General features: G+C 42.6%; 1 protein-coding gene across 1 annotated transcript; it reads left to right on the plus strand.

Moving 5' to 3' along the window:
• Positions 1 to 7,734: 7,734 nt before the first annotated feature.
• Positions 7,735 to 24,911, plus strand: LOC309386971 (perilipin-3-like). Its single transcript, XM_081942987.1, has 8 exons — positions 7,735 to 7,788; positions 10,100 to 10,183; positions 10,625 to 10,808; positions 13,070 to 13,152; positions 15,524 to 15,776; positions 18,321 to 18,508; positions 22,062 to 22,190; positions 24,200 to 24,911. The coding sequence occupies exons 2-8, from the start codon at positions 10,130 to 10,132 to the stop codon at positions 24,551 to 24,553; spliced, it is 1,245 nt and encodes a 414-aa protein (XP_081799113.1). The 5' UTR covers positions 7,735 to 7,788; positions 10,100 to 10,129; the 3' UTR covers positions 24,554 to 24,911.
• Positions 24,912 to 25,998: the final 1,087 nt, after the last annotated feature.

Consider the following 25,998-nt stretch of genomic DNA (forward strand, 5'->3'; position numbering starts at 1 on the left):
TCAACCAACAAATGCTCTCTCTTACACATTGGCAACAAAAATCAGAACACCGAATACAAGTTGGGCCGATACGACCTCGTAGACGACCCTCACTCTGTCAAGGAGGCTCTAGGAGTACTCATCTCAAATGATCTAAGCCCCAGAGCTCACTGTAATAGCATTGCCAAAAAGGCATTAAGAGTTGTTAACCTACCGTAATTTTGCAAAGCTTCTTCTCAGGTAATGTTGTACTGCAAACAATGGCATACAAAACCTTTGCCAGACCAATTATCGAATACAGCTCATCTGCCTGTAATCCACACTGTAGACATTAATACAATTGAGCGAGCCCAGAGGTTTTTCACGAGAAGAGTCCTCCACTCCTCTGCTCACAATAGAATCCCTTATGCCACCAGGTTTGAAATTTTGGCCTTAGACAACCTAGAACTATGCGGTCTGACCTAAGCGTAGTACACAAAATTGTCTACTACAACGTCCTCCCTGTCAATGACTACTTCAGCTTCAACCACAATAATTTATTTATTTATTTTATTTTATTTATTTTATTAAATTTGTTAGCCGGTCCCTCTCCACAAAGGGACTTGGGGCGGCGTACAATAAATAAAACACATATTATAAAATTACACATTGTACGGAGGAGGTGTAAAACACAATACAATATTATAATAACATAGAAATATTAAAATAAGTTAAATTAAAACCCCAATGGAAATTACAAGTTTATAAATTGCCAGGAGGAATAAAATGGAACTATGGTTGAGCCAGGCCTGCTAGTTAAAAAAGGTGGGTCTTGAGTTTTGAACGGAAGGAGCGGAGGTCGGTGGTAATCCTAATATCTGGGGGGAGGTCATTCCAGAGGGCTGGGCCCATCACAGAGAAGGCCCTACTCCTGGGCGCCGCCCTCTGGGACTGCTTAGTGGACGGCATCCGGAGAAGTCCCTCTCTGTGAGAGAGAATTGGTCGTAGGGATGTATGGGGCAGGATGCGATCCCGCATGTAGCTAGGTCCTGTGCCATGGAGCGCTTTGAAGATGGTAATCAATACCTTGAAACGCACCCGATAGACCACAGGAAGCCAGTGCAGCTCGCGCAGGAGAGGTGTTATATGGGAGTATCTCGTACTCCCCATAATCACCCGCGCGTCCGCGTTCTGGACCAGCTGCAGTCTTCGAGTGCATCTCAAGCGAAGCCCCATGTAGAGAGCATTACAGTAGTCTAGGCGGGACGTCACCAGCGCGTGAGTGACTGTGCGAAGGGCATCCCGGTCCAATAGGGGGCGCAATTGGCGCACCAGGCGAACCTGGTGGAACGCCCCTCTCGCCACGGCTGCCACATGGTCATCCATGGACAGCTGGGCATCCAGGAGGACGCCCAAATTGCGCGCCCATTGCATGGGGGCCAGTTGCTCGCCCCCAATGGCCAGTGTTGGAATTAGCTGGTTGAACCGGGGGGCCGGAAGCCACAGCCACTCCGTCTTGGAGGGGTTGAGTTTGAGTCGGTTGTCACCCATCCAGACCCGTACGGCTTCCAAACACCGGGACATCATTTCAACGGCCTCATTGGGGTGGTTCGGGGTGGAGATGTACAGCTGTGTATCATCAGCGTACAGATGATATCCCACCCCAAAACGACGGATGATCTCACCCAGTGGTTTCATATATGTGTTGAACAGGAGAGGTGAGAGGACTGACCCCTGCGGCACCCACAAGTGAGAGGCCTCAGGGACGACCTCTGCTCCCCTGCCAACACACGCTGCATCCGGTCGGAGAGGTAGGAGCAGAACCACTGTAGAACAGTGCCCCTTACCCCCAGCCCCTCCAGCCAGTGCAGGAGGATACCATGGTCGATGGTATCAAAGGCCGCTGAGAGATCTAATAGGACCAGCATAGAGGAACAACCCCTATCCCTGGCCCTCCAGAGATCATCTACCAACGCGACCAAGGCCGTCTCTGTGCTGTGCCCGGGTCGGAAGCCGGACTGGCACGGGTCTAGATAATCATTCTCCTCCAGGTGACATGGGAACTGTTGGGCCACCACACTCTCTACAACCTTCGCTAAAAAAGGAAGGTTGGAGACAGGACGGTAATTGGCTAGCTCCGTTGGGTCCAGGGAAGGCTTCTTGAGTAAGGGTCTCACAACCGCCTCTTTCAAGGCGGCCAGTAAGAACCCCTCACCCAATGAAGCATTCACTAGCACCAAGAGCCAGTCTCGTGTAACCTCCCAGGATGCCAGTACAAGCCAGGAGGGACACGGGTCCAATGAACATGTGGTGGCTCGTAGTCGCCCGCGTAACCTGTCCAAATCCTCGATGGCAGCCGAGTCAAACTCCTCCCAGAATGGTCTCTCAAGACTCGCCTGGGGCATCCCTCCTAGCCCACTGAGTGGGACCCATTCCCTCCGGATTTGAGCGATTTTATCCTGCAGATATTTCCCAAATTCCTCTGCCCTGCCCTGTAAAGGGGCTTCCCGCGGTCTCTGCGAAAGAAGAGAGCGGGTCACCCGAAACAGGGCGGCAGGGCGGTTATCTGCGGACGCAATAAGGGCGGCACAATGTCGACGTTTGGCCACTCTTATTGCCACAAGGTATGTCCTTAAGTAGGTTCGTACCTGTGTTCGGTCAAGTTCGGAACGGGAGGATCTCCATCGGCTCTCTCTTGTGGCGTTTCATCACCCTTAGCTCCTCGGTGAACCAAGGGGCCAGGGTGGTTCGTTGCCGCAGGAGAGGCCGCAAAGGCGCCACCCGGTCTAAGGCCCCGGCAGCCGCATTATTCCAGGCGGCTACTAGGTCCTCTATCCGGGGGCGGGTCAGGTCTACAGGAGGTGGCCCAAGCTCCGTCTGGAACCTTTCCGGTTCCATCAGGCGCCTGGGGCGGAACCATCTAGGACATTCCGGTTCCGCCTCCCCGCAGCGGGGGGTAGCACCAGGGAAGTCAAGTCGGAGAAGTGAGTGATCTGACCATGACAGGGGAGTAATAGCTATGTCCCCTATTCCCAGATCACTCGTCCACTGGTCAGAGACAAAAACAAGATCCAGTGTGTGGCCTCCCTCGTGCGTGGGACCCTGAATTAACTGAGTCAGGTCCATGGCTGTCATGGAAGCCATGAACTCCTGAACCACCTCAGATGCTTCTCCCACCGATGGCAAGTTGAAGTCCCCCATGACCAAAAGTTTGGGGGTCTCAACTGCCATCGTTGCGATCAGCTCGAGGAGCTCAGGCAGGGCCGCTGATGTATAGCGAGGAGCCAGGTATACAATCAGCAGGCCCAACTGTCTCCCTGGGCCCCATCTCACGACAAGGGATTCACACCCGGATGTCTGTGGCACAGTGAACTCTCTCGGCTCCAGGTCTTCCCGGATAATTACCGCTACCCCACCGCCCCTACCCTGGGCCCGTGGCTGGTGGAATGCTCGATAACCTGGTGGGCACATGTCCACGAGGGGTATACCTCCCTCGTAGCCCAACCAGGTCTCTGTTATTCCTGCGAGGTCCGGCTCCCCCTCCAAAATCAGGTCATTAATGAGGGGGGCCTTGTTAACAGTGGACCACGCATTGCATAACATCAGCCTAAGGCCCTGGCTCTGTAGATCCTGGCCACCTAGCGTGTGGGGGTTGGTACAAGCGACCGGGTGTAACCAACAACCACGGTCTCCCAACCGACTGCAGGTTCTTAGTCTGTCCTCGCACCCACCCCTCCCCACGACCGTTGGTATAACAGAGCCCTGTACTGGAATGCTATTATCACTCTCCTCCCCCACTCCGCTCCCTCCCCTCCCTCCCACACCTGTTTGCCTGGCTCTACTTTCCCTCCTGGCCTGAATCCCCTTCCCCCCTACCCTGGAACCCCTTAAAACTGTTTAAAAATGATTAATTAAAAACCCCCTTAATTTCCGCTTCCTTCACCTCTCTGGGTTAACAAACCCATCATCAAGGTGGGGCCTTGAAAGGTCTGAGGGCCATACCTGCGAGAGGGGGGACTCTCGCAGTAGTAGTAGGTCTGACCTGGAATATATAGAGTTCATAGGTTGTCATAGGGGCGAGCTCATTTTCGGGTGCTGTTGTTAAAATCATAAGTTTGTTCGTGAGCCAGGGTTCCCCCACAAAAGGGGTATGTAGATGGTGGTTATCCTTACCCTGGATGGAAAGGGTAGGTTGGTGAGCTAGCAGGCTAGCCAGAATGGTCTACAGGTGGAGCCTCAAGGGGGAACTGGGGAGCAGTTTGTAACAAGGTGGTACTAAGGAGCAGTTTGTAGCAGGGCATTAAGGTAAGCCTTAGTCAGCCTTAGAGCCTCCTGCACACGTCCCATTCCCCTTGCAAGGATCCTGGGCTCGCCCGATGTAAAAAATGGCGAGATCGGCACACTTGGGGCTGCTGCTGAGATGTCCAGGGAGGCTAAAGCAAGCCGCGCACCTCTCCCAGCCACTTTCACGGCTTCCTGGAGTAATTTTTTTTATATTTTCATGATGAGAGTGGTGAGGCTCCGCCTCCCCTGCCTCCCCTGACTGCACGTCACTGTCTCCGACCACCCTGGTGATCCAGCCCAAAGCCAGGGCGAAGCCAGGGTGGTCGTCAACGAAATTCCGACCCTCAAGATGGAACAGAGGGCCGGCAGCACCCCTCCCATCAGGGAGGCCCCCCCTGCAAACATGCGGAGCTCACAAGCCGACCGCCATTCCCTCCGGAAGCTCCTCCTCCGGAATAATACACGGGCAAACAACAGATACAAACTCAAGGTCAACTGCTCCAAACTCGATTGCAGAAAATATGAGTTCAGCAACAGAGTGGCCAAATCCTGGAATGCACTACCTGTTACATCCTCAAATCCCCATAACTTAAACTGTCTACCGTGGACCTCACCTCTTTCCTAAGAGGTCTGTAAGGGGACGTGCATAAGCGCACGAGCGTGCCTACCGTCCCTGTCCTACTGTCCCCATTTATTCGTACCCATTTCCTGTGTTCGTGTTCATGTTTATACTTACACCTGTTATCTCATACATGTTTGACAAACTAAATAAATAAACTCTACAGAAAATAATCTTGCAGTTGGATCTTTCCCATTCCTGCTATGATTGACAGTACTTTTTCTCAGTAGTACACAAAAGAGCAAACAGTGAAGATGTAGAAATCAATAAACCACTTTGTTTATTCTTTGTTGTGCACTTAGAATCAGGACATCAGCAAGCCAAAACAGAGATTTGGTAGGGATCAACAATGTATGCAAGAAATTCCAAGACATAGTCCAGTTCAAGGATGGGCTAAGGTTACTTCAACTCAGCAGTGAGAAAATACCTTAAGTATTCATTGAACATTGTTTATGAAATCACATTGCATATTAGGGGAAATAAACATATTATATTTAATAGCTAAAAGATAATAAAATGACCCCAGGTAAGTATGGCTGAAATAGTTAAGCTTCATAACACTAAAGAAACAAACAAAGGCACAAAGAAATCTACTAGGATAATGAAATACTATAGGTAGTCATCAATTTACAATTAAAATGAGGTCCTGAATGTCAGTTGTTAAGTCATTGCTGTCATAAGTTGAAGCACCATTTGACCAGATTTAATTTTATAACTGTTTTTATGACAATCATTGAGCAAGTTACTATGATTATTAAGCAAACTATATGCTCATTAAGCAAAACATTTGGTTGTAAGTGCAAATCCATTTTATCCAATGGATAAAAGTGTTTTGCTGGAAAATAGCAAAATGTACCATTGGCAAAAAGTGTTGCACAATATGATCACATGACCATGGGCCATTACAACCAGTCATAAATTCAAGTTGGCTGCCAAGCATCCAAAATACAATCATGAGGTAGTTCAGTGTTTGTAATTTTGAGAATGGGTCGTAAATAACTTTGAGAACTGTTGGAAGACATGTCTTTCTGGGTTCAGTTCCAAGTGGGGAAAAAGACACTGGAAACATGGAGGCTGCTTGGAAAGATGGTTTAATGGTGGACAGGACCACATGGCTTGAGTTCCTGAACAGAAAATGGGAATCACATGCTTTCAGATGTTGAGTGAAGAAGAAAGGAGAGGAAAAAAAGGGGGCTTGCTGAGAGTTCCTGGGTTTTAAATACTCTCTGTTTGGCCCCACCTCTCTGTTTCCTGTTCCTGTGTAAGAAAAGAAATGTATTCTGATTGGTTGTCAGACTCCCAGGAGTGGGGTGGGGGGGTCTTAGCTAACTTTTGAGTCCCAAGCTTGGTTGAGTTCCCAGATGCCATGTGGAGACTTTCTGGGGAAGGCTAATCCTACCTTTGTTATGTAAAGTAGTCTAATTCAGTGCCCCTAATGGCCCATTGACGAAGGTGGGGGCTATTAAGAGTAGCTCTGTTTCCTGCCTAAAAACATGTTTCTCCATTTCTGATTCAGGGAAATATAATATTCTGCCTTTTCAATATTTCCCAGGATATTTCATTTTTTCTAGGAGAGGGGTGGGTGCTAACTTCCTACAGTACATTATAACTTTGAATGGCTATTAAACAACTGGTTGTACAACAAAGACTATCTATACCAGGAAAAGAGCTTGAGCAATGTGAATACTTTTTCAGAAGAGTGAATGACTGAATGAATCTCAGCAGAAAAGGAAATAATGGACAGAAGCTTGTTAGATCTGAGATCCAATCTAGAAAGGAGACATTTTCTGACAGTGAGAACAATTGATCGTGGGTGCTCACTTCATCACTGAAGGTTTTCAAAGACAAATTGGGCAACCATTTGACAAGAATAGTATAAGGCAAGGATGTCAAACTGGCAGCCCGCAAGCCAAATGCGTCACACACAGCCACGCTCACCCGTTCTGTGAATGGGAAAAAAACATCACGAAATGTCACGTGATGGCAACATGACACCGTGAGTTTGACACCCATAGGATAAGGTGTCCTGCCTTGAGCAGGAGGGGTTAGATTACAGGACCTCCAAGGTCCCTTTCAGCCTTGATATTCTGTGTTCAGATGTCAACTTATCCTGTAGGGTGCTGCTCTGGCTTCTACCCAAGTATTAAGAATACAGGAACTTTTTAAAATTATTTGGCCACCCTAATCAGATGGTCCAGCATTAAGAATTCAGCAGCCCTGTAGAGCCCAGCATTATGTACTCCTTCCATAATTGAAAAAAAGGTTTTCTAATTGAAAAAAGTCGGCCTTTCTAAATTCACCCACATTCAGAAATGTCACCTTTTTTTCAATCAGAAATGCTGAAGTGGCAGTCAAATATACAACCGACCACAGACAAGCTTCCCATGTTGAATGCTCCTTGTTCAAGAAGAAAGGGAGGAAAAGAAAACTGCGATAATTAAACCTATCATCTGCAAAATGTTTTTGTTTTTGCTCAGAAGCCTCATTAAAGAATTACCTAAAAGCAAGCCTGGCCCATCCTCTTTGCATTACAAAGAAAAAATTAAGCAAGGCACAGAAAACGATTCAATTTTTAAAAACCTGAAGGGCAGAGTTTTTTGAAATAAAAGATTGTCCTTTCTAATAAAGGAAATATGGTCACTTTAAATCTATAGCTATCTTTTCTAACATCGGGCCGTCTTGATGTTTTGCATTCTAGTTAACATAATTCTTAGTCAACCTGATTGTGGTTTGTCAAAGGAATATAGTATAGAATTGCAGCCATTGACTTTCCTAACACAATTACTTTATCTCCCATTCAGCAGTGGAAGAAGCTTTTGATTGCTTTTCGGAACTGTCCGTCAATGATAGCCCGCCTCTACCTTTTCATCTTTTAGGGTATATATAAGACCACTGAGGCCGGAAGTGGCTTTATCGTTGGCTTTGAGGTAGGTATGATTTAAAAATGGCTAACCTGAGTTGCTTCCCCCCTCCCCCGAAATGTGGTTTAAAGTTGGTTTTTCTGTTTTCCTTTTAAGTGACTCTGCAAAGCAAAACTAATATATTTTTGCAAAGAGTTGGTTCTCCCAGGCTTGATAGTTGAATGGAAATTCCTCATTCAGAGAGTCAATTGCTCTGGACGCTTTTGAATACCAAATGCTGGGCATTGGTGAAAGAGGTTAATTGTTCTTATGACTTGGTTTTAGATTTTGCTAAAATATTTGCTTTTGTCAGAGGCGGAATCTTGGCCTTGTGCAAGCGTGGATGTTACACTGTGCAACAATGCAACAATAATAATAAAAACTCATGAACCAACATAACTTTGCTATACTTTAAGACAAGAGGTATTTCCCAGAAACTTAAGTTTCTTAAAAGGGACCATATTTGGTTGTGTCCTGATGTTTTTTTCCCCTTGTTCTGCAGAAATATTTGGTTTGTCCTTAAAATACTGTGAAATACTGTGGCTAAATTGCTTTCGTACTAAGAAATTAGCAGAGCCACACCCAGTTTCACCGGCATTTTCTGATTAGATTATTTGGGAGGGGGTGGGGGGTTGCAAGTCCACAAACCTCAAGGGTTCCCAGCATGACAACTTCCTTAAGAATAGAATGGCTTTAGTTTCCATCAATGGAAGAAATCCTTGGTCTACAAAATTGAAAGGGTGGAGCTGTTTAGCATTCCCCTAAGGGAAAGCAGAAATACCAGTTTAAATCAAATCGGTTATCACCCTAGAGTTCTCTGCAATTCTTTGCTCTGGTTACAGTGGCAGAAGGGCCCTGCTAGAGAATTAACTGACCTCCATAAAGGTCTTTCCAATTTGAATTTAAAACTGCAATGAAATGCATACATCTGTGAATGCAGCTAGTCTTTGACTTACAAGAGTTCATTTAGTTCAAAGGTAAAACAGCACTGAAAAAGTTGACTTGGCTGTTTTCCACACTTACCACCGTTGTAGCATCCCCATGGTCACATGATTTATATTTGGTTGTGTGACAGCTGACTCACATTTACAACGGTTGCACTGTTCCAGAGCAATGGGATTCCCTTTTGCAATAGTCTGAAAAGCAAAGTCAGTGGGGAAACCAGATTCACTTCACCGTGTTTCTAATTTAAGAAATGGAGATACACTTAACAAAATTGGCGAGAAAAGTAAGAAAACGAGGCAAAACTCATGTAACAAATTTCTCACTTAAGATAAATTTTGGGTTCAATTGTGGTAAGTGGAGGGCTACCTGCAATGCTCAGAAATGAGTAGTATTTCTGATTACTTTGAAAGACAGTTATGCTGCATTAAGCTGATAATCATAGAATCAAGGTTGAAATATTTCTTTTGTTGAGTGGGGGATAGTCTTGGAAATAGGTTGTCCCAAAAGTGTTTTCCCCCCCCTCTTTTCTATAGATCAGGAGCACTGGTGGGTTGCACTTATTGTCACTACCAGTTTGCTGATCATGCACATGTGTGTTCCATTTGTGTACGCACCTGACTCGTGCTGTGCATGTATGTGCAATCAACCGCCCCTGCAACAACCAGCTGATTGTCGGGGCTCACGCAAGCACTGCACACTGTGCAAGTGTGCGCAATTTGCTTTTTGCCATAAAAACAAGTATAGAGCCTGGGTGGGCCACTGTATTGGTTCGCTCCCAGCTGCTCTGGGCCACTACCGATACGGCCGAACTCCCAGCATTCCACCTCTGATCAGGGGTCTCCAAAACTGGCAAGTTTAAGACTTGTGGACTTCAATTCCCAGAATCCCCTAGCCAGCATGGCTAGTTGAGGAATTCTGGCAGTTGAAGCCCACAAGTCTTAAAAGTTGCCAGGTTGGACCACCCCTGCCATAAATGATAGAGAGTTTTTGTCAAAAACACCTGAATCATTAACTTGTAAATCATAATCAAAACCTGAATAATTTATATAAACCACAGTTAGCTAGTTGGCAAAAAGTGCAAGAATAAATGTAGCTTGTCAGCCCAAAGCAAGCACATCACATTGCAGTACAGCTTAAATGTATGAAATCAGATATTCTCTATAACAGAGAATCTTTTTGCTCTCACCGCTGAAGCCTGCTGCTCTGAGATCTCCAGATCTCCTTGTGATTGTAAATAGATCAAGTTTGGAATAAACACTGGTTGAATACAGGTATAGGGTAGGGTTGGTTTGTTTATTTAGCTGGCCTTACTTCTGCAAAAACTGCTAAAATTATGCGTAATGTAATTGGATGTATTAGTGTGATGACTGAATCGGATCTTGTCTTTCTGTAGTGCTGGCCCCTCTTCCTCATTATTGTCATCATGCATTCTCCTGGAGCAGAGTTAATGCCTGTAAGGATTATAGATAATCAAGAGGTAAGTGGACAATACTGAAAGAAGCAAGGATACCATTTAAGGGTCAAACTGTATGTGACAGGGATAGAACAAAGCATGGGTTTTCTAATCTAATTCATAGAATTATTTTCAAAGAGCTGCAGGCCCACAGGCTCCTATTTTAGTCACAGTACAACTATCAAGGAACTAAAGAAAATGCTGAGGAAAGCTTTTGTGCTTCTTAAAGACATTCTTGCATTGTGCTGTTTTTAAGCTCACAATAATATGCAATAATATTGTGAGAAAGAAACAGTAACAAACTAGATTTCGGCACTATCAGTTTACTGTTCATCATATCAGTGTGAATCATAGCTTCATTGACAAGTATGCCTTTCACGATTACATGATCTAACTGCAATTCTGCAATCTAGAGTTGTTCTGGGATCCAGCACGATGGTGACTCTGTGGTATCTTATTTCTTAGTGTGTCATCCAAAAGTTTGCTGATCTGCCATTAATCAGTTCTACTTATGAGTGGGTTTCGTCTACCTATAATTTTGCCAAGCAGTCCCATCCAGCTATCCAAGCAGTCTTTGAGATGGCAGAGACGGGTGTGAAGAACATTGCAAGCAGCACAGAGCCTCTCCTCAACATATTTGAACCTCAGCGTAAGTAATTAGTCATAGCTGGCAGGCTCATTCTGAATTATTCTATTCTTTGCCATGCCATTCTTTGTCTTTTTGGCTTGATTTTTGCAACGAATGGCTTTTGAGATGCTGTAAGCCATTAAGTAGAGAATAGAGGACTTCTAGTCCAACAGTAACTGAAAATCCTTAAAAAGCTTTGATTCCAAAGGTTCCTTAGGGCAAGTCTAGGAAGCGAACCTGAGCTCTTAATTTTATTTTTCAAACCTAAGACATCTTATCTAAACCAGTGGAATTAATCTAGTTTTGCCTTCTCTACAGCCAAAATATTTCCTCTTTAGAAATCAATTCATTGAAATGTGGAGACTGTGACCAGCAGGCTTGCAACTCTAAGCAGAAATATACTGACTGCTTGGCACATCACACTAATTTAAGATACAGTTTGCTCCTTCATGCTTCAATATAATCTACATATAAATCAACTACTGGTGGTACAGGTAGTCCTCAACTTACTATCACAACTGAGCCCAAAATTTATTTTAAGTGAGAAATTTTGAAGTATGTTTTGGCCCCATTTTATGATTTTTCTTGCCACATTTGTTAAGTGACTCACTGCAGTTGTTAAATTAGTAACACAATTGTTGAGTGAATCTGGTTTCCCAATTGACTTAGCTCGTCAGAAGGTTGCAAAAAGTAATTACCCCAGGACACTGCAACCATCATAAATGATCAGTTGTCAATATCCAAATGTGAATCATGTGACCAGGGGGATGCTGCAATGGTCATAACTGTGAAAAATGCTCATAAGTCACTTTCAGTGTTGTTATAACTTTTAATGGTCACTACGTGAACTGCTGTAAGTCGAGGACTACCTGTAATTTATTCACCATGATTAGGTAAGACATGCCATGATGTGTGTGGAACCAGCCACTGACCTGCTCATCCATATTTTCTTCTAAGAATCTTCCACTCATACTTCAACAAATATCCAAACAGCAAAATAACCGAGCTGAATTAGCATTATGTCTTTGTGTATATTTGCAATTTATCTAGAAATTCAAGAAAAATGAGAGCTTTTCTTACATTGAGTTCTCTGATTTCTACTATCTGGGATTAAATTTTTCTTGCATTGCTAAGAATAATTTGGGGTTCCAATTTGAGTTGGGGTTGCACAAAAACAAATCAGAATGAAATCCAGAGAAGCTGTGAGGAAAGGGCAGCAGGTTTGGGGAAGTGTGAAAGAATGGGTTCTTTGATTAATTACACTTGCCTGAGTAATTGGTTTTACTATTTATCATTATTGACCAATCTTAGCAGTAGGTCTTTGTTAAACGTATGTGATTGCAATATAGTTTCAGATCTTGGTTGATTATTTGAGGGGGGGGGGGAGAGAATCTTCTATTACTGATTAGCAAAATTCTCCCCTCTCATCTATATCTAGCAATTTAACTCAAAATCCAAGAGAAATCAGAACTTTTCCTAGACAGTTCCCTACTTTCTACTCTCTGGAATTATTTTTTTCTTTTGGACGGCTCAGCATATGAACTAGGTCTAAGATCTTTCACTGAAGTTATGGTGTGGGATTATATCTCCTTTAGAGAAGTATTGAAGTACCGTATATGAGGCTAGAGGTTGCTCTCTAAAGGAGGGTGCTAGAAATTTTGTCATGTCAAGTTTGGGAATGGAGTTCCGGGTTGCCCCGTTGGGCTGTTTTTCTCCCTCCGGAGGCTTCAGGGAAGCCTCCTGAAGCCTCCAGAGGGTGAAAAACGGCACAACACACAAACCGGAAGTCCATTCCCGAACTTCTGGTTTTCTTGTTGGGCGGTTTTTCGCCTTTCGGAGGCTTCAGAGGCTTCCCTGAAGCCTCCGGAGGGAGAAAAACAGCCAAAAATCAAAGCTGAACTCTGAAGCTGACGGGGCAATGCCTCACGTGCCCTCAGAAATGGCTCTGCATTCCACCTGTGGTGCATGTGCCACAAGTTCGCCATCACAGGTGTAGGGTCTCCTGCTTGGGAGGGGGGCAGTTTGGAATGGATGACCTACAAGGTCCCTTCCAACTCTGTTAATCTGCGATCTGATCCTGAATTTCCCACAACCTAAATGAATGCATAACATTGTAATCCCACCTTCATGTGATCACTTTTATATCATTACACTGCAGCATAAAACAATATAGGCTTTTTGTATTGCTAAGTAGCATAAAATCCAAATGTAAGTAACATCCAGTTGTTGAACATAACTGGGAATCTTTTAAGTAATCTTTCTTTCATCTTTACTATTTACAGTTTCTATTGCAAATATATTTGCCTGTAGGAATCTTGACAGGCTACAATTCCAATTTCCTATTATGCACCAGACAGTGGACCAGGTAATCACTTGACCTTCCATAATATCATATTATCAATATGTGTAGATTCATGTAAGGAACATGTGACATTTTATATTTCATTGAATTATAACTCACAATGTCCCCAGGACAGGTAATGTGAAGGATGTAGAGCATGGTAATTCAGTAAAACTTGGAAGACCACAAATCAATCAATCAATCTCTCTCTCTCCTATAGTCAGTACAAGATGAAAATGATCAGCTTCATAAGCATGGATTTCAGACACAGCTGTTATCAGGAGATGCTGTACCAGCCATGTCATGCTGAAATGCCAACCAATCTTTTCTTCCTGTGGGAGAAAAATAAAAGAAATTTTCTTTTCTCCTTTAAATATTTCGCTTTCCAAATTTTTACATAGTAGGACTCCTCCAGCAAGCATTTTATAATACCCTTGGTGCTTTTTGAAAATGCAAAACAGCCTGTTTAGTAGGGTCTATTGTAGAGTCCAGTGATGGTGAAACTTTTACACTTGGCATGTCAAAATTTGGGAAAACGGTTAATTTTTTTATTTGATATATTCACATTTCTGAATTGCCCATTTCCTTCTCAGAGAAGGATTCTTATGTGTGCCACACATATACGAGAAACAAGTTTTTACATATTAATTTTGAAAAAATACACTCCAATCACATGTGATTCCCCAGAATCTGCCATATGCCATTTACCATTCAGGTGGTGTTTTTCTGTTGCCTCTGTGGCCTATCAGAAGCAGCTCTGGGTCACATGAGGCCTGCCTTCATTCTTTTTTTTCCCCCCTTTGGTAGGTTTTGTAAAATGCTCTTCTGTGGCTTCTGAAACCTGCCTGATTCTTCCATGATATTTAGAGCCTCCAGAGGCTATGCAAGAGCACGGCCCTCTCACACAACCTCCAGAGGCTGCATGACAACATCTATCCATCCCCAATTCTCATGCATCTTCCAAGACCTCAGAAAATTGCATGAGAATAGTTGTTGGGTGTTGGTGAACAATGGTGTGTTACCCAAAATGTGTACTCTTTGACATGCACTTCATAGGTTCAGCATCACCATGTAGGGTGTAGGGTAATTGAGTTCCAGATTTACAAACCATTTGACAGGATTTGGAGGTATTTGCATATATAAAAGTTTTTTTTCCTTTGGAATCTTTGTTTCATTTCTTACCCTGACCCATTTCTCAGTATTATTAGAATACACTAATCCAGCGATGGCGAACCATTTTTGGCTTGCGTGCCATAAGTGGGGGAAACGCAGGGGGGTAGTGTGCGGGCGTGCCGCACCCATAATGCAATGTGCGACCCCCCCAGTGCGCATGCACGCACAAGAGGCACTCCCCCCCCCCATTGTTTGCATGCTTTTTTTCTCCTCCCCAGGCTCCAGAGGCTTTATAGGAGCCTGGGGAGGGCGAAAACAGCCTCCCCTGCCCCCCCGGAAGCCCTCAGGAGGCTTCAGGGTGCTTCCCTGAAACCTCCAGAGCAGTCAAAACAACCCTCCAAGCAAACCGGAAGTCCGTTCCCGAACTTCCGGTTTGCCAATAGGGCCGTTTTTTTGCGCTGTGGATGCTTCAGGAAAGCTCATGAAGCTTCTGGAGGGCCTCCGGGGGGGGTGGGGGAGGCTATATAAAGGCTCTGGAGCCTGGGAACGGCGAAAAATGGCTTTAAAAAAGGTTGAACTCAGCTGGCCAGAGCGCACATGCCCTCGAATGCCCTGACAAATGGCTACCCGTGCCATCTGTGGCACGCGTGCCATAGGTTCGCCATCACTGCGCTAATCAATTTCATTTTGTGCACAGGTAGTCCTTGACTTAACAACCATTCATTTAGTGACCATTCAAAGTTACAATGGCACCGAAAAAAGTAGCTTCGGTGGTTTTCATACTTAATGACAGTTGCAGCATCCCCATGGTCGCGTGATCAAAATTTGGGTGCTTGTCAACTGACATGTATATATGACAGTTGCACTGTCCGTGTGTGTGTGAGTGTGTCTCATGTAACCATCATTTGTAATCTTCCTAGCTGACATCTGACAATCATTGTCAGTGGGGGAGCCAGATTCACTTAACTGTATGATTTGCTTAACAATTGTGGCAGAAAAAGATGTAAAGTGGGGCAAAAGTCATTTAAGTGCCCTTGCTTAGCCATTGGAAATTTGGGCTTAATTGTGGTTGTAGGTTGAGGACTACCTGTATATTTCTGGTTGGTTTTTTTTTTTAAGGTAATTGCTGCACTGAAAACAAACATAGCAAATCAAATTCAAATTGGATGCAAGAATGACATATAACTCAAATGTAGAGAGGGTATATGTGCTAGTGCTTAATTCTGTCAATTTTCATCATTGTTCACTGTGATATGTTCTGTTTTTGGATTTTCACCACCAGATCATGACAAATGTCATTGAATCGATTTATACCAAATTAACCGAAGCAAAGGGTGTTATGGATACCGTGCTAGATTTAGGCATTGAAGTTGCTGCGGAGAGCGTGGAAGTGGCATTGTGTTCGGCGTGGAGTGCTGTGAACACTGCGATGGAAATCAACATAGCACAGATGATGGCCAGTAGTCTTGACAAGATGATCTTCAAATCGGATGACTTACTAGAGCACTTTCTGCCAATCACGGATGAGGAATTTTGTAAGACTATGCAGTTCTGTCTCTAGATTATCCCCATTGTAATAAGTTTGACCTCTAAATTTATTTACTTATTTTATTTTTACAGCCATCTATCTCTGCCAAGTTACTCTGGATGGCCTATAATTCTAAAACTATAAAGCAGGTTTTTTTTTAAAAAAAAAATCCTAAAATAAATGTATACAATAGCTGAGATAGTTAACCATCTAACAGTATTTATTTATTTGTTCAGTTTCAATACTTCTTCCTTTGAGTAAAGTTTAAAACATCTGAAAGGCATTGGCTAGGAAAAGTAGACCAAGAATACACTACACTGGCCTAATAAAGGTATAAAATATTGAAACTATGTCAGAAGTAAAAATTGGGAGGTATGCTAAACAGACTAGTTATTTTTAAAAATCATAGAATCTTATATTTTCTAGCTCATTTTCCTTAAAATTGGAAGCGGTTAATTCTGATAGGAAAAATCTCTTGCCTAGAAAGTTCCTGCTAGTCAGTGAGTATGCTAAATCAGAAGGAGATTTGCTTGGTTTTGATCCAGCTGATGTGAGAAGCCAGCAATTGTGTCTTATTCAACAAACCATAATTGATCATCCAGGACTTAACCCAAGACCATTCTATGTGATTCTAGCCAATACAGAGGAACTGAATGATCTTATTTAGGATAAAGCTGCTTATATAGGTAGTCCTCAAGTTACGACCACAATTGAGCCCAAACTTTCTGTTGCTAAGTGAGGAAGTTGTTAAGTGAGCTTTGCCCTATTTTATGACTTTTCTTGCCACTGTTGATAAGTGATTCATTGCAGTTGTTAGGTTAGCCACCACATTGTTAAGTGAATCTGGCTTCTCCGTTGGCTTTGCTTGTCAGACGGTCACAAAAGGTGATGACATGTCCTCCAGACACTGGACGGTCATAAATATGAATCAATTGCCAAGCATCTGATTTTTGATCACATGACCATGGGAATGCTGCAATGGTCGTAAGTGTGAAAACAGTCATAAATCCCTTTTTTCAGTGCCATTGTAACATTGAACTGTCACTAAATGAAGCGTTGTAAGTCGAGGACTACCTGTACTGCATCTCCAGCAAAAGATTGATCTTTGTGCCAAAGGATATGCAGTCTGCAGCATTGACAGGAAATAGAATAGACAGAGGAGAAGATGAAATTTGTAAGGGAAGCCGGGTGCTCCCAATCAGTTGTATAAAAACGAACTAGGAAATGGATAAATGTACTTCATTGCAGGATAAAGTATTCTAAGAATCAAATTCAGGTATCCAATCCATATGCTCCTGAATAGAATTTATAAGATTGATAAGCCTGTACTTTTGTTTGCTAAAATGCGACCCAATTTTACTTTGTTTAAAATTAGGTCGCATTTAAATTTTCTTCCAAATCCCTCTATCCTCCGATCGCTGCTCTTTCCAACTGATCCTCCTTGCTACAGCTGATTTTAAGACATATGCAAAGATTAGTTTGAAGGTTAAGTGAAAAGGGTATCTGTTATTTCTACTTTGCTGTGGAGACTATTAAAGACTTATTATTTTCTCCTAACCTAAATGAAAGGCATGGGCCTTTCTGCCCCTTTAAGCAATAAATAAATACTAATGGCTAGGAAACGAGAGTGGGGTAAAGGGAGAGAGCGAATTCTTCAAAGTCAAAATAACATAGTGGTCTCCATGTAGATCAGGCCCAGCTGATTTCCTTCTGCTGGTATTCTTGTGCAGGAGAAATTGGTGGCTTATTGGGAATTTCTGATTCAACCAATCTAAAAATTTGAAGGTCATAACAGGCTGGTGTAAGATCACCAAAAATGCTTTACTCTGCTCTGACTTTAGGAAGACCATTCTAAAGCAGTGTTCCTTAACCTCAGCAACTTTTATAATTGCGGACTCCAATTCCCAGAATTCCCTAGCCAGCATCCCATAGAATTCTGGGAGTTAGAAACCACACATCTTAACAGTTACTGAGGTTGAGAAACACTGCCCTAATGGCAGATTATTGATATGGAGCCTGGTGCAGATCAATTTATTTGTTGATCAAATGCATATACCTAGCCATGTCTACCAAAGGGGTTGTATTTTAACATCTTGCACTCTTTCACAAAGTCTTACTGAAGAGTTTCATACAACCTATAAACTATGGATCTTATTTTTACATGCCATGAAGGTTGGTTTCACACAACATGCTCTTCTAAAAATGTAATATAGCTTAGTGCTGGGGAGGCAGTGAGTCTGGGCCAAAGCTGATCCCTTTTTGTGGGTCCTCACCAAATTGCACTACATATGCTAAAATATTCCTCTCACTTCCCCAATTAAATATTATTAACAATGAGGAGGGGTGGAAATCTTTTTCTAGTTATACATAAGTGTAGCCCAGATTTCCCCAACGCTTAAAGCGTATTTATTTGAGGAATAAAGTGGCTACTAGTTAAAATTTCTCAGAAACTTAGTTGGAGGAATGTTATTTGTAAAATAAACTGACTGATAATATTAGCTCAGGTATTGTGAATGGGGATCTCTCTTGATTTAGTTGTTTGTTTGGTTAGTTGCCATTGCATTTTCGGACCGCTCGGGAGCAGCCTCTCTTGAAGAACAAAAAGAAGAGTCAAGTTACTACAGTCGCCTGGGTTCCTTGTCAATCAAGCTCTGTAGTCGAGCCTATCATCATTCTGTGATAAAGATCAAACTTCGTGCACAGCAGGCATTGCTCCAGCTTGAACAGCTCTTTTACTTGGTAAGAAACTCAGTCATTCCGTCTTATGTTTGGGAAATAAAAGAAAGGGTGAATAGTCGGACCTTGGGTGAGAGACAGCATCCTTGTTGGAACATATAACATGCTGAATGGTCTCGTTAGCAAACATCCCAAGAAGCTGAACCCAGGGACATTGATTCAGACATGGACTGGAGGCAGAATGCTTTCTATAGAGCAGGGGTATCCAAACTTGGTAACTTTAAGACTTGTGGACTTCAACTTCCAGAATTCCCCAGCCAGCCATGCTGGCTGGGGAATTCTGGGAGTTGAAGTCCACAAGTCTTAAAGTTCCCAAGTTTGGACACCCCTGCTATAGAGTAACTTGCAGGTTCAAAGAATTGTTATTGAAGAAGCTGACATGTAATATACATAGCAAAACTCTTAAAAGATATTTGATTTAAAATATATTAAAAGATAAATTGGGCTGATGATGATTGATAGTTACAATAACCTAAACTGTAATAACTACTCATTTGGCTGAATCACTTTGGGCCACACACACTCTCAGCCCAATCCATCTCACAGGGTGGTGGTTGTTGTGGGGAAAATAGAAGGAAGTATTGGGTTTGTTCACTGCCTTGAGTTATTTATGAAAATGATAAAGACAGGATATAAATATTTGTGTTCAAATCTTGTTCTACCATTGGTGTCCAGTAAAAGGCTAATGAGCAGCTGGATTGAGTTAAGTGGATTTGGATTTGGTCTAAAAATAAGGGTTTTGCACAATATATATATATTAAGCAGGTAGTCTGCCAGCTGTGTGGTTTTTAGAGATTTTGCATTGTGTCTTTCACTTCCACTCTTGCTCAACAGTCTACCTACAGCAATCTTTCTTAACATTGAAGCTGTGTGGACTTTAACTCCCAGATAATATGGCATTTGCTAAGAATTATAGAAGTTGAAATCAGGACAAATCAAAGTTTCCAAGATGGGAAACACTGAATTACATTATCCATTAACCAGATTCAGAATGTGTTAGGTTCTGTCTATATTTTATTAAGGGGGAAAACATCACCATTTTCTAGTATTCTAGCAAATCTGATTTTTTTTACATAGGTTCTTCCTTCTTGACTTCATATGGATTCAAGCTTTTCATTTGTAAATAAAATTCTGCTACTTTCCCCAATTTGATGCTTTCCAGATGTGCTAGATTGTAATTATACAGCATTTGGCATGGCCATTTTGGTTGTGAAGCAAGAAAATATATCTTTATGATTAAAGAATTGCATTTGATTGCAGAAAGAGTCTTCCTTTTGAATAAGAAGTCATGCAACAATGTAATGCAGTGACAATGTATGCTCTGTTCTTTAGTGAGTGGAACAGAATACTCACCTGGAAGAATTAATGGCAAATCCAGGCAGGTGACTTTTTGATTAAGAAAGCAGTGTTGAAATGAGTTCCATATTGCTAGTTAATCTAACTCCAGCATAATTAATTGCTTGGAACTCTTCACACAACTTTAGTACATTTTAATGGTCTGAGTTCTATGTAGGAATAGGCAGAAGTATTGGTAGAAATTTTTGAAGGGCTCTTCCAAAAATAGTTTTGCAGCTTTTCTAATCTGGCCATGTCTAGGAGATGATGAGAGATGTGGTATAAGATACTTCCCAGATACCAAGTTGAGACTGTTTTAGTGCATTTCACTACAGTAAAGAAAAATAGGCACAATTCAATTCTAAGAGACCTAGGTAAATCACTGACCCCAGGGCAGAAGTCCCAAATTATATTTGCAATCCACGTGGTCCTGGAATGAGGATAGACATACCATACCATTTTGGGGGAGTCATTTATGGGGCTTGAGGAGTGAAATGAACATCCAAACCTGAAAGAGATTTAAGTATTTTCTCTCACTAGAGGGATTTTAAAGGGTGAGATGGATGTTTAAACATCTGCAAGGCTTGAAGTTCCAATCTGTTTCTTTAATCCTCTGCCCAACTGTAAAACCCCCCACATACACAAATATTCACTACATCTACTTTGTTCGTGTAGGACCACTAGCAACGCGCTCTGAGGTTCCCAGGCCAAAATGAGCCTTGTTTATTAATGGTAATGTCAAAGGCTATGGCAGTTCTATAATGAAGAAAAAATGCCCAGCTGATTGTGCACTTTGGTTCCTTCTTTTGTCTGATGAGGGGAAATTCTTTTTTTAAAAACTATTAAATTTCAATAAAAGATAAAATGTAAAGAAACAAAAGGAATTGGAGAATCGTAGAATCCTACAGAAAGAATTGTTCAGAAAAAAGCCAAACTTATGAGTGGAGAAAAACAAAAAAAAACATAAGAGTAATGTCTGACTTTCAGATACAGGTAGAAAATTAGCCTCTTACTCTTTTACTCTAAGATTAATATGTCACCGTGGCCTCTTACTCTAAGATTAGAAACACACAACATTTCTATAATTATAAACAGTTCTCAAGAGTATAAACAATCATCAAGTGGCAAGGTTAAAGTTTCATGCCTTTCCGTTTCAAGCAAAAAGTCCAATGTGGTCTCCAAATAGAAACAAAGCTAAACAAAAATCTTCTCTTTGGTTAAAAAAGTGATCTACACCCGGTCCTCACACTTGCAATCATTGGGGCATCCTCACAATCACGTGGTTAAAATTCAGGCACCTGGCAATTGATATGCGCCTATGATGGTTGCAGCACCCAAATCATGTGTTTGCCATTTGCAATCTTCCCAGCCAGCTTCTGAGAAGCAAAGTCAGTAGGGCAGGGGTGTCCAAACTTGGGAACTTTAAGACTTGTGGACTTGGCTGGCTGGGGAATTCTGGGAGTTGAAGTCCACAAGTCTTAAAGTTCCCAAGTTTGGACACCCCTGCAGTAGGGGAAGCTAGATTTGCTTAATGATCATGTGATTCACTTAACAATTGCAGTGATTCACGTTAACAACCATGGCAAAAAAAAAAAAGATTGTAAAATCAGGTGTGATTCACTTAACAATCACCTTACTTAGCCACAGAAACTCTGGTCCCAATGGTGTTTGTAAATTGATACCTACCTGGATTAAACAGAGATGGAAGTACTTACAAATTCATAGAGTGGATGGTGATTATTTTCAGTGCTGTTGTAACTTTGAACAGGCACTAAATGAATGGTTGTAGGTCGAGGACTACCTGTACTTCCTGAATACTGTACTTCCTTAAGTTCCTTAAGACATTTTTCTGGATAACTAAAGATAGTAATAGCACTTAGACTTATATACCGCTTCATAGTGCTTTACAGCCCTCTCTAAGCAGTTTACAGAGTCAGCATATTGCCCGCAACAATCTGGGTCCTCATTTACCAACCTCGGAAGGATGGAAGGTTGAGTTAACCTTGAGCTGGTGAGATTCAAACTGGCAAATTGCAAGCAGCCGGCAGAAATAGCCTGCAGTACTGCATTCTAACCACTGCGCCACTGCAGCTCTCATGATATGAGTAGGGAACGAATAGCTGCAGCCTTTGAGCCAAAGCTATATTATGGTGCCAAATGCAAAACACTAGGCTTGCAGTGCATGACTTTTTTTTCTTTTCCTTTTTTTGCTTTATTGTAGCTAAAATATACCAAGGAGGAATTGGACTACAAAGTTCACAGAGGTCAAGAAAAGATGTACCAAATGTGGAAGGTATGGTACAATGGTCAACCTAAGCAGGATCAGAGCAGTGAAGCAAATCAGGCAGAGGTAGGTATCACAGCCTACGTTCCCTCTAAGGTGCGCGGCTGCGCGGGCATGCAGGTGGCAAGAAAACACCGCGCAGCAGTTTTCAACTGCCGCGCAGTGATTTCTATTGCCACAGGCTTTGGAAGCTGGGGAGGTCCTTTGCAGGCAGCTAGAACGGGCCGCCCGCAAAGGACTTCCCCAGACTTGCTTTGAGGAGCACGGGGCGACTGAGGCTAGTTGTGAAGCCCCAAAGCCCCCACCGCCACCGGAAGAACTGCTGCCACCTCCTCCTCCTCCTCCTCTAACAGGCAGCACTGCCGGATTTGCCGCCCGGCGCTGCGGCTGAGATGAAGCCGCCAAAGCTCCAGCCGGCATCTCCGCACGTGGCAGCAGCGCCTCCCCTCCACTCGGAGAACCTGAGCTCAGTCAGCGCTGGGTTACCCCTGCCCCCTCCTCCTCCTCTGTCGTGCTTTTGAGGAGCCATGAGGCTGCAGGAGCCAGTAGGAAGGCGGGGGGGGGAGCAGGGGAAAAAAAGCCTCATGGCTCCTCAAAAGCACGGGGGAGGGGGAGGGGGCAGAGGTAACCCAGCGCTGAGCTCAGGAGCAAATCTGGTGATTCTGTTGGAGGAGGAGGAGGTAGCAGCAGTTATTCTGGTGGCAACTTCAGCAGCAGCCCTGCCCACAATGAAGAAAGCAAAGATGGAGCAGATCCACGCAGATGACGTCGCTGCAACATGACTGGAGGAGGAATACTGGGAGTTGAAGTCCACAAGTCTTAAAGCTGTCAGGTTTGAAGATTTCTGCGTTTTTTTTCTAGGGGTGGAAGGGTCTTGTAACTTGACAGCTTTAAGACTTCCATGCTTCAAATGCCAGAGTTCCTGAGCCAACAGGACTGGAGGAGGAATTCTGGGAGTTGAAGTCCACAAGTCTTAAAGCTGTCAGGTTTGAAGACCCCTGGGGTTTTTTTCCCTAAAGGGTTAGGGGTGCAAGGGTCTTGTAACTTGACAGCTTTAAGACGTGCACACTTCAATGCCAGAGTTCCTGAGCCAACATGACTGGAGGAGGAATTCTGGGAGTTGAAGTCCACAAATCTTAAAGCTGTCAGGTTTGAAGACCCCTGGGGTTTTTTTTCCCTAAAGGGTTAGGGGTGCAAGGGTCTTGTAACTTGACAGCTTTAAGAGTTGCGTGCTTCAAATGCCAGAGTTTCTGAGCCAACATTTTGGTTGCTAAGCAGGAGCATTGTTAAGTGATACTGATATTATATAACACTTTGAATTAAGCGTGTACCTTGAAGAAACTTTGAGTTTCAAATAATACTGATTTCGTTGTTGTCTTAGGTGACATCTGTGAAAAAAATTTGGGGCTCAGGCATGAAAATGTGCTGCTCAAACACTATACTTTTCTGCTCACATCGAAAAAAAATTAGAGGGAACATTGATCACAGCATGAGAATGTTTCATCTTTTGAAGATACAAAAAATAAGGAATGGCCGTTGCTCAGTGAAGATTATGCCTTGACAATGATATACTGGATAAAGCTGGCCAATTATGTTTTATTCAGTAATTATTATTGATTAATTATTACTGATTATTAAACAGACTAAACCTCTACTCCCAGTGACTGACCCAGATTGGCTCCTGCAACATTATTAAACAAACTATGTATTTATGCAAAAATTAAACCCAGCACCAAAAGAAAAGATTTGGTGTGTTTCTCAGGATATATGAGAAAGCTCAGATTAAGGGCTGGTTCAAAGATATTTTACAGAACATACACAACATACAGGAAATTGTGTGAGGAAGAAAAGAGGCAGAACATTTGAATTCTGCCACCTGGCATGTACTATATGGCTGAAATCAGGGGAACAGCAATAAGCAATGATGTCTCCATGCATAAACCAGAATATTCAGTTGCCCTATGTCTCTGTCTCTCTCCATCTCTCTATCCACACCTCCCTCCCTTCAGATAATCTCATAGATGAACATGTTCAATTAACAGATCTTTTTTGTTTGTTTGTTTGTTTCATAACAGGTGGAATCCCGTGCTCTAGCCACATCCTACAATGTTGCACAGAAGATGCAGGAGGTCTGCCAGAAAGTCTTAAATAACATGCAGAACCTTCCTAAACATCTTCAAGAAAAAATCCAACAGGCTCAGTGTGATTTAAAAGAGCTACAAGCTGTCCTCTCTACTGCCACATCCTTCCAGGATCTTCCCAGTGGCTTCCTGGAAGAGACCCCAGAGACGATTAACAAGGCCAGGAAGGCTCTGCATGAAGTCATGGAATATATAGCTAAATACACTTGTCTGCCATGGGTAGATGGACCCTATTGTCCTGTTGAATATTCAGCAGAGGAATACATAAAACACAATGAAATATATTAGTTATGTATTATTAATAATCCATGAAATAGAATTAGTATATTAATTCCTTACTATTAATAATATTGAGAACTGGTGTCTTCAACAGAGGCATTCCTTGGACAAGACTTAAGTAGCAAGGCTCTTAGAGAAGGAGAGAAATTAATAAATGGGTTGACCTGTTTAAAGTAATTATTAATCACTTCCATAATATGCATGATTCTTTTAATATTATATAGTTGTAAGTGTACTTTATGTTGATTACTAGTCAAATACTCAACTGTATAACTTAAGAATTTTAATTGCTATAGAAATCTAAGATTTTAATATGTAGAGGCATTTGTACATTTTGTTTACACAAATAAAATTGCAATTAAACAGCTGTGATGTGGCAATGTAGCATGTCATAAGTGACAACTTGAAATAGCTGGTTCTAGTATTTGATCTGGTCCCAAACCATTTGAGGCCATTGTTATACAACATGAATTGATGACTTCTCAAATCATGCCAAGCCTTAATATGACTTGGTTGATTTGGCCTTAAATAACATAGGTGAAGCTATCTATTTTAACTCAATAACTACTGTAAAGTATAGGCTTGCAGTGAATCCAACTGGTCTACATTTTGTGTTCATTTTGATTTTTGGCAGCTGGCCTTAGTAATAGCAGATTGGTTACGTTCTTACAATTCCCTAGCACAAGATCTTTGGATGGCCTCCCCCCCCCCCCCCCCACACACACAATGATTTTACAAATGTTGGCCACTTTGTGAGTCCATTAAACAACTTTGTATTCAATTCTTGAAGGTTGCAATTTATTAAGAAATTCCATTTAAGACTTAAAATATGTTGATTCATTCTTGCATGCAATTTCAGAAGAAGCCTCTCAAAAGGATCAGTTTCTCTGCATGTATGCAGATCTATCAAAAACCCAACTGCCCCAAAATAGTTTAACTCATTGTTTTATAAAGGTTTACTGAGGTCAGTCTGGAGTCAATCTTTATAAAGGTTTACTGAGGTCAGACTCACCTCATGTGCCCAATCTCAGAATTATTAGACATAGCTTATAAAGTATATACTAATTGAAATAAAATTTTGGAAAGGACCAAACAGGAGAGAAAAGAGTTGGGTTCTTGCTCAAGTCTTACATCAAAAAAGTGCAGGTGATAGGGGGTTTTGTAAAAAAGTGGGTGAGGAGGATTTAGAGGTGATTTTCAGGGACAAGGAAGAAATAAAAGGCCAAAAAGAGAAATTAAGAAAATCAGAGGGTGGAAACTACAACAGAATCAATGTGGCTGCTGCACTGAGCCAAGCTAACTGCCTGAAGGATCCCATCCTGTCCCTGGGAATCAACGCGCTGAAGCACGAGGGGTGCGGGAAACCTCGGCTGGGCTCCTCGAGAGAAATGCAAAGATTTCTCTGCAGACCAAAATTTTCTCACAGACCACCGGTTGGTGACCACTGATCTAGG

This window comes from Natrix helvetica (assembly GCF_964273705.1).
Source record: "Natrix helvetica genome assembly, chromosome: 2".
Lineage (NCBI taxonomy): Eukaryota > Metazoa > Chordata > Lepidosauria > Squamata > Natricidae > Natrix > Natrix helvetica.